Source organism: Histoplasma capsulatum, genomic scaffold (genome assembly GCF_000149585.1).
Source record: "Histoplasma capsulatum NAm1 scaffold_1 genomic scaffold, whole genome shotgun sequence".
In the NCBI taxonomy this organism is placed as follows: Eukaryota; Fungi; Ascomycota; class Eurotiomycetes; order Onygenales; family Ajellomycetaceae; genus Histoplasma; species Histoplasma mississippiense.
In genome coordinates this window covers 2,742,372-2,751,613 of record NW_001813982.1, presented here as the reverse complement: position 1 = coordinate 2,751,613, position 9,242 = coordinate 2,742,372, and the positions used below count along the sequence as shown (strand labels likewise).

The window sequence follows — 9,242 nt, the reverse complement described above, 5'->3', positions numbered from 1 at the left end:
ACTTTTTTGTTAGAGAAAAGTCCTTTCCTTTACCTCACCTCATTTCTGCACCATATAAAGCGAGCAGCATATTGTCATCATGAGTGTCGTTGGCATAGATTTCGGTTCTCAATCGACGAAGATCGGCGTTGCTAGGAATAAGGGGATCGATATTGTGCGTATATATATATTGTTTCTTTCTCCCTTGTTTCTGCTTTGCTTTCCCCTTCCGCCTCCACCCCTCCCCCCCTTCCTCTCCCAATCCATCTTGGATATATTTGATTTTATACTCTGGGTTCATTCTCACTGACCAAGTGTCCTCGTTCTGGGAATGTACCATTAGATCACGAATGAAGTCTCTAATCGGTCTACACCGTAAGTTCCACATCGAAACTCCCTGTCATTGAGATATCAGATAGATATCCTCCCTCTCCAAAATACGCACCCACATGTTAAAATAGAAGGATATACGCTTACATGTTATCCCCGTCCCGTCTATACAGATCCCTAGTTGGGTTCGGCCCCAAGAGTAGATACATCGGTGAGGCCGCTAAGACACAAGAGATCTCCAATCTGAAGAACACCGTCGGCACCCTGAGACGTCTGGCTGGCCGTTCTTTCAAGGACCCCGATGTCCAGATCGAGCAGGACTATAATACTGCCACCTTAATCGATATCAATGGTGAAGCTGGCGCTGAGGTGTCTTATCTGGGCAAGAAAGAACAGTTTACTGCTACCCAGCTAGTGGCTATGTTTCTGACCAAAATTAAAACAACCGTCGCTTCTGAACTGAAACTCCCCGTTGCAGACGTTGTGTTAAGCGTACCTCCGTGGTTCACGGATGCCCAGCGCCGGAGTCTGCTAGATGCTAGCGAGATTGCCGGTTTGACATGTCTGCGCCTCATCAATGACTCCACTGCTATTGCTCTCGGTTGGGGTATCACGAAATTCGACCTACCTTCTGCCGAAGAGAAGCCCAGGAGGGTTGTCTTTGTTGATATTGGACATAGCGACTACACTTGCTCCGTTGTTGAGTTCCGCAAGGGAGAACTAAACGTCAAGGCCACGACATATGACCGCCATTTTGGAGGCCGTAACTTCGATAAAGCTTTGGTCGACCATTTCGCCAAGGAATTTAAAGAAAAGTTCAAGATTGATATCAGGACTAACCTGAAGGCGTGGACCCGGACTCTAGCTGCTGCGGAGAAGCTAAAGAAGATCCTCTCCGCAAATGCCTCCGCACCCATGAGCATTGAGTCCTTGATGGACGACGTCGATGTCCGTAGCTTCGTCAAGCGCGAAGAACTCGAAACAATGATCCAGCCCCTTTTGGACCGTGTCACCGTACCTCTCGAGCAGGCCCTTGCCGAGGCGAAGCTAAAACCAGAAGATATCGATTCCATCGAAATGGTAGGCGGCTGCACCCGTATCCCCATCATCAAAGAGAAGATCAGCGAGTTCTTTGGCAAACCGCTCTCCTTCACGCTCAACCAGGACGAAGCTGTTGCCCGCGGCTGTGCCTTCAGCTGTGCTACTCTCTCTCCCGTATTCCGCGTTCGCGACTTCTCCGTCCACGACATCGTGAACTATCCCATCGAGTTCACGTGGGAGCAGGCCCCCGAAATCCCTGATGAGGCCACCTCTTTGACCGTTTTCAACAAAGGCAACGTTATGCCATCGACCAAGATTCTTACTTTCTATCGTAAGCAACCGTTCGATATTGAGGCGCGATATGCAAAGCCAGAGGGATTGCCTGGCAAAGCAAACCCGTGGATCGGCCATTTCTCCGTCAAAGGTGTGACACCAAACCCCGACGGCGATTTTGCTACCTGCAAATTGCGAGCTAGGCTCAACCTGCATGGCATCCTCAATATCGAATCTGGATATTACGTGGAAGACGTGGAAGTCGAAGAGCCAATTCCAGAGAAAGAAGGCGAAGTAAGTCTTTTTTACAAACCCCCCTCTACTAGCCCCTCCCCCACTCCCCTCCCTAAAAAACCAATTATCCCGTGTCAAAATGTTTTTTAACGAAATGGCATGGGCAAAAATCTACTACCGACGTAAAGAAGAACGTGTTTTCTAACATGAGAAAACTCTGGAAACAGGCCATGGATACGGATGCGCCCAACGGCGAGGCCGCAGAGGCTAAGCCCAAGATGCGCAAAGTCAAAAAACAGGTGCGCAAGGGTGACCTTCCCATCTCGTCCGGCACTGCAGGCCTCGACGCGGCCGCCAAGGGACGTCTAAGCGAGAAAGAGAATGCCATGTTCATGGAAGACAAGCTTGTTGCGGATACGGAGGATAAGAAAAACGAGCTTGAGTCGTATATATATGAGCTTCGGGATAAGATTGATGGTGTCTATTCTGAATTCGCCAACGAGGACGAGAAGGCGAAACTTAAGGCAAAACTTGATGAGACAGAGGTATGTTTGGCGTTCTTATTTCTTTCTCCCCCATCCCCTAGCTTCTTTAGCGGTCCTAACAGATCAACATCAAAATATACAAAATATAACCGACCAAAGCAATGACATGCTAACTTCTCGTCCGCCTTCCAGGACTGGTTCTACGAGGACGGCGAAGACACCACCAAAGCCGTTTACATCGCCAAAATGGATGAGATCCGCTTTGTCGCGGGCCCCATTATTCAGCGCCACGCGGACAAAGTCGAAGCTGAGCGCATGGCTGCCCAGAAGGCGCAAGAAGAGGCGGCTGCGAAGAAACGCGCGGAACAGGAGGCGGCCAAGAAGAACGCAGCGCCTGCAGGCGCTGATGCGGAGATGAAGGATGCGGATTCCGCGTCTCCTAGGGCCGGGGATGAGCCAATGCCAGAAGTTGAGGAGGCTTCGTGATTTTTAGAATATATCCCCCCCTCCCCTCCTCTTTTTTTTGATCTTCTCTCTGTTGTTCGTTTTTCGTTTTATGTCTGTGTTGTATGCGCTGCCTTTTTTTTTTTTTTTTTTTTTTTTCCTATTCTCTTTCGCTTCTTTTCGTTCGTTTAGAATAATATGAAAACTTTTCTTTCACTTTATCCCTTTTTCGTTTATCTCTGTTTATTATTTTAGGAGTAGTGGGTGGCGAGGGGACGGAAAACGGAATATGAGATGATGCTTGATGGTGATGATGACGATGGTCGCTTTTTTCTTGCCCTTTTCTCCATTCCTTCACCTCATCCGTTCTATCTCATCAGCTATCTTCTAGATTCCTCTTCTCTCTTGTATCCTCCTTTCTCTCCCTTTTCCCCCCTTCTCTTTTTATTCTTTTACTTCTCAGTAATTTATGTTTGCTACATCCACATAAAATAAAAGGAATCCCGGTTTGCTTAATTCTGTTTTAAAAACCAACCATATCTCAGCATCTTAACAGAGCACCCACTCACACGTACTGCGCGCATCTATATGGCGCTCGCGCCTTATTACCTGCTCTTCGAATCCCGCTTCCCAATATCCGTTATCCCCCTTACCCTTCCACCGATCTCCCGCTTAATCATGCCTCTACACGAGGTACTTGTGCTTCTACCTGACTTACTTGTATTTTGGATATGTATCTGTAATTGGAGAAGGAGCTCCTATTCCCACGGCACGAAACAAAAAAGGGAAAACCAGTAGAGGCAGAAGCTTGCGGATGTAGCGAAAGAGAAGGGAAATAGGAGAAAAAAAGGGGCGGCTGGGAGGAGATAGCAGGAGTCGAAATTTTTTTTTTTTATTTTTTTTTTATTTTTTTTTTTTTTTAAATATTGGATAGTATAGTTCACACAGTGTTTTATCTAGCGCGCGTTTTTGATTATCTCTCCTTGGAAACCTGGTTCTGTTCCTAGTATAACTACTTGTTCTAACAGCTCCATCACTTCACTTTGTAATTTGTAGTTCCCTTGGTCGCAACTGGCCAACTCTCACATCAATTACATGTTGTTTTATTTCGCCAGGCTCGTCCCTTTATTTTACCTTCTTTATCAGCACATGAATGGCTTGTCTAGTATTATTGTCTTTTATGATTTTGTGTTGGTGGTTCAGTCATCGCTTTTGAATAGTCGCAGTATCAAGATAAACTAACGAAATCCTGATATGATCTTCCTCGCCTCACTAACGTGGTCCTAAATCGGAATGAGGGAGGTGGAATCCGTCCTCTTCCAGGGAACGGATATTTTTACATAGGTTGATCGTTTGCGAGAAACGGACAGTTTAGTCAATGAAGAATATCAGCATCCGACGGGAGCGCAAAAGAAGTTGAAAATAGACCGCTTGATGAGCCAGAACGCTCGAGGATAAAGAAGTGTATCGGATGGGCACTCCCCAGCTGCATCAAACCACAACCAATCTATCCTTCGTTGCTAATGGTATTGATCTCTCCCGCATGCTTTGAATTTCAACTTATGATCCAGTCCAAATAGCAAGTCACAAAGAAAAATGACCAGTCCAGTCGCATGCTTTATGGGTGAGATCAATTCGCCCTCCTTGCCAGGATTTCTGGGGCCCGCATATAGAGCTCGAGGTTGGTCGATCTTTCAAGGATTTCCTCATTTCCAGTAAATTAACTTCCCAAATATCTTCAATGCCTTGGCTTGCACATATCACGAATTCTTTACATCTGTGAACACGGCTCACAACCTAATTTTCCTCCCATCCGTTGTGATTCCGTTGAAATCAGAAAGACGCAATTGTAATCCGCAAAAATGGCTGGTCGGATGAATGCTGTGAACGATCTTCTGCATTCATTTTGCTGTCTGCATATCAAACTGACGATCATGTCTCACGCCCTTCGACACTCCTCCAGTCAGACTGCGGGGCTCGACAATGCTGATCAGCCTTGATGCATTCGTTGGTAACTTATTTTTATCTTTTGAGTTTTTTTTTGGCTTTTGGTTTCCCATCCCCCTTTCCTTCGGAAGTAACCTAGCATCGATGACTACGCAAAGCGGCCAGCCATTGGTTGCACTGGTGCCAAACGCTGTTTGAGTCGATTCGATTAATTGTTTATGCTGCCCATGTTCCGCAACGTCATTCTCCAAGAGATGGCGGAAACGCATCACAGGTAAAGACGCAAACTCGTAGCTATTCCACATCAGCCCTTCCTTGGTAGTTGAAGGAGAAAAACAGGCGAAGCGGCCCCCGATGAAAAAGCCCATATGTCTTGTGGGACGTCCCATATACTCTGTAAGCCTCAGCTGAACGAAATGACGGGGTTCAGGAAAGTGGAGTGGGGAAGCTGGGATCAGGTTTTGTCAACCCTGGAAAAATCATGGCTGTGAAGGGCTTGGTGATTGCCCAATTGCCTTTTGTATGTTAGCTCATACCTAGCCTTCCTCCAACAGAAGGCCATCACATTTATCCATGCTTGCCCACTGTTGAAAAATCGACCTGGGAAACAACTGCTGGCCAAATCGTCCAGGGATTACTACATCCATTAGACCCGGAGCTCACCGCCACTATCCTGACTATGAGAAAGTTAGTCGAGAAAAGCCGCTATGCGTGAGAAACTGTAACATGAAACCTACATCTCCTTTAGTCCTGAAATAGAAGCAGACAAAGATGGGCAACAGTCAAGAACAGAATATTTCGTCCAACCAACCTCTGATATTTTATCAGATTGGTTCGTATCCTATGGAAAGTTCATGCTGGTCTCACTGCAACCATATATATTCACATGGCGAGATCCTCCCAGTCTCCTTGTGTCCATCAATAAGGACGGGAGCCGAAACGATTCATCCTCGAACTGACCTAGACCGTTAGAATTGTCAACTGAGCCATGGCGGCGGATGGACTAATCAGTGACCCCCGTCCCGTTTTCTGAGAAATTCAAGGACCCTGCCGCAGTTGGCGGGCTCAGGTAGCGATTTTGACTTGGGTGGGATATTGACGCTTGAAGTTGAGCAATCGTCCATTTCCAGCACTCTCCACGAAGTTCTTTTCCCTTCTTCTGCAGAACTGCCTGGCCCTATGTTTTCTTTTTGGCAAATACGAGAGATCCACTCTATCCACCGTTTGCGGCTCAAGTCAAGCGCCTTGGAATTTGGGAGGCATCGTTGACGGTCGCTACCTAGGCTAGTGAGCAGGAGACAGCCGTAGAGATGGAGCAGTTCCCCACAAATCGACTAAAGTTAGGTAACCCTAAGTAACTGGAAGGCTTGTTCCAACGCCTAAACAATTGGCTCCATTGTTAAAACCGTTACGATTAGAATCCCAAACCATGGTTAGCTGAACAAAAGCAACCAAGTCGGAATTGAATACAAGTAACAGGTCACATATACATGTAAACAATGATAGTTAAATCTCCGAGGTGGCTAATAAACAAAAATTTATACATGCATTCCCTAGATATTGCAAGCGAAAAAATCAAAGTTTGGTATATCCACCCATGCGCCGAGCCGTAAAATTTCAATGAACTCGCTGTTTATTGAGTAATGATTCAGTCGAGATTGTAGTAGAGAAACTGTGCTTTTTACTTTGTCCATACCCAGATCCATTGGATGAACTCCTGGATATTACCTTTGGTAAGCCCTTCGTCTGGGAATTGTAATTTCCCTTTCCTCTTCTCGCTCGTCACTTGAACACAATTGCGAAGATCGTTGGACCTTTCAGGGCCCCATTGCGAAAAGTTGAGTCCATGCTTAGATAATTTGTAGCCTACAATAAGCAAGAAAAATACAGGAACCTAGGATCAAAATTAGTTTTTACACATCTAAAAACCTCCTGCGATAGTTGCACAGGTTAACTCGGGCGGGCTTACTCCAATGTATGACGCAAAAAACCCGCGTATATCGAACGGGTCTTGGAGGAAAGAGGGCACTCCGTTAAATATAACCAAAAGTGTACAAGCGACCAAGCCGTAACAAGCTTTTAGCCATTGCCCGTGGGATTTATAGGGATACTGAGGGTGGTTACGATCGTAACAGGCAGCTTGAGCTTCGGATGTATTCCCATAAAGCTTAACGTCATGTAATCTGCATATAATTAGTCCGACCGTATGAGCAAATAGATGAATAATGCAACTGCTCGTACGTTTTAAAGAAGCCGAGATAAGTAGCACAGACGACAGTGTACACAATCAAACATGACACTGTGCAATTGGTCGCGAGTTCGCTCAGTCTCTACAAGCCATTCAATCGTGGTCAGCGAAAGTTTATCTATCCTAGCATCGAGCATCGTGCTGTTACTAACCTGGCCTGAAGATCCGGTCCCTAAATATCCAAGACACATTAATGCACCAGTCACTAGTACTGCCCTCAATGGCACACCATTGTGACACTGACGTAACCTTCTGGTGATAAACTCTGGTCCCGTCTGGTCGCGCAGCGCCAAAGTATGCAAGACTCTCGAAGAGACGTACATGGTGTTGATCCCAGAGGCGAACGCAGAAAACATGTAGATTGCATTGAAAAAGTGGGCGGCGGCTGGGAGTCCTCCTTGGACTACAGCGATCAAAAAGATCGAGTGTGAACTCTCAGATTGGCCGCCCCCGTTAAGAAATGGATGATCATATGGGACCAGAAATGAAGCCGTCAACATGCAGAGAGTGTACAAAGTGACGACTCGGATTGAGACCTTGCGCGACGCCATCTTCATACTCTCGGCATTAGACAAAGCTTTACTTTCTGCCGCGGTGGCAGCAGCCATGTCCATGCCTACATACGAGAAAATTATGTTGGTGAAGGTTGTCCTATAGGCACAATCAAATCACTTAGCAGGTGCTAGCAAATATAAAGTCAAATTACGCAGTTCAAATCGTACCACATCCCAAGGAACGCGCCAACTGAACCTCTGATCTCTCGCTGAACTTCACCACTCATGTGGCCCCTAACCGTATACCTTGGCGCAAAAAAGGAGTATGGTGAGTCCCAGTCTTTGGTCGGTCGTTAGCTTCAATCCGCTAGACACGTCCAGTGATGATGATATACTTACATCGAGTACCAACGGGGGTGCTATGGTATCTGTTGTCCAAGGCTAGTTTCCCGGCCAAAAGTCAGCATTTAGTTGAAGATCCCACAAGTTATATAACTAACGCTGCATTGTGTCCAGAATAACCATCATTAAGATAACCAAAACAAGAAAAGAAAGTTTTATGCAGCCGAAAACGTATTCGAGTTGGCCATAGTACTGTGGCTTATTGTTAGCAGAGCTCTCTTTGCATGTGTACAGATAGTTAATCTCGTTGCTTACCTTGACGGGTAACGTATTGATCAGCGTTACAGTTATTAGAACTACAGACACCCACACCGCAGCATGAACACTCCCCCCGGTTACCCATTCCAAATGCGTTCCATTGTCATCGATATATTTAAAACGAATAGTATTTGCGACGGCGACTAGCTGGTCAGCCGCAAGTACAGCATAGGCGAACCTTTGGTTGTTCTGTTAGCTTCCCCCTCAAGTGTACGAGATGGATAGAATAGTACCAGTAGATCCAACCCACTGCAAAGCCAACACCACGATCTAAGAAGCGCCGAGGAAACTCCATAATCGGGGCATTGACTGGCATTAATGCAGTCATTTCACCCAAACAAGAGACGACTGATGAGATAACAGTGCCCATGAGGATATAGCCTAGAACTGCACCACCAGGTCCAGCGGAGGCAAGAGATCGGCCGCTCCCGAGAAAAAGCCCTTTTAAAATAGTTAGATGTCAGGTCTTTAGTTGCGATGTCATGTACACAGGAGAGCTACCATTTCCAATTGTCCTATTGACCAAAGCGTATTTCGTCGTTAATTGATATGCCCATATGATGTGATTCGGGGTGTTCAAAGGGGTTAGTTAGGGTTTACCCAGAAAAGGCAATCATCTAAAAACGTCAGTGAAACTCTTTTCCTGCACATAATAACTATTCCAAGTTCCCAACTCACATTAATCTGCCTCTCGTTCAACACCCGCCTACAACAATGGAAAAGAACCCATTAATAAAAGCGTAATCCAACAGGCTCACATCAGATGGGAATCCAGCTCCTCACCAAACGCTCTCTCCGCTGGTTTTGCGCTCCTCTTTAACCTGGTTGGCTTCATCGAGGAATAGATGGTGTCCAACTCGCGTGCCCATGTCATTGGTTAACTCCACATCATCCCCAAGGATTTCATGGAAATGCGGCGAGACCGCTTCAGGCTTATCGTGGTCCATGGAAATTGATTCATAAGATATTGACATAATGGTAGGTGTTCTTGCGTTCACCATCAGGTCAAGAAGAGAAAAACAAAATATGCGACTGCGAACAAACTGAGGATATATAAAGACCTGTGTTTATGGAGGGCAAGCTCGTATTCGTCCCACATTTGATCTT

The 9,242-nt window shown here is 46.1% G+C and overlaps 2 protein-coding genes across 2 annotated transcripts; one reads left to right on the top strand and one right to left on the bottom strand.

The window, feature by feature from the left end:
* Positions 1 to 79: 79 nt before the first annotated feature.
* On the top strand, positions 80 to 2,828 carry HCAG_00783 (heat shock protein Hsp88; the record flags this gene model as incomplete). Its single annotated transcript, XM_001543687.1, has 5 exons — positions 80 to 154; positions 323 to 354; positions 483 to 1,917; positions 2,085 to 2,402; positions 2,535 to 2,828. The coding sequence occupies 5 exons, from the start codon at positions 80 to 82 to the stop codon at positions 2,826 to 2,828; spliced, it is 2,154 nt and encodes a 717-aa protein (XP_001543737.1).
* A 3,553-nt stretch (positions 2,829 to 6,381) lies between these two features.
* On the bottom strand, positions 6,382 to 9,109 carry HCAG_00782 (conserved hypothetical protein; the record flags this gene model as incomplete). The annotated part of the gene is made up of 13 exons (XM_001543686.1): positions 6,382 to 6,405; positions 6,604 to 6,627; positions 6,703 to 6,916; positions 6,975 to 7,063; positions 7,134 to 7,153; positions 7,211 to 7,632; positions 7,704 to 7,815; positions 7,875 to 7,916; positions 7,976 to 8,069; positions 8,133 to 8,282; positions 8,314 to 8,576; positions 8,637 to 8,650; positions 8,919 to 9,109. The coding sequence occupies 13 exons, from the start codon at positions 9,107 to 9,109 to the stop codon at positions 6,382 to 6,384; spliced, it is 1,659 nt and encodes a 552-aa protein (XP_001543736.1).
* Positions 9,110 to 9,242: the final 133 nt, after the last annotated feature.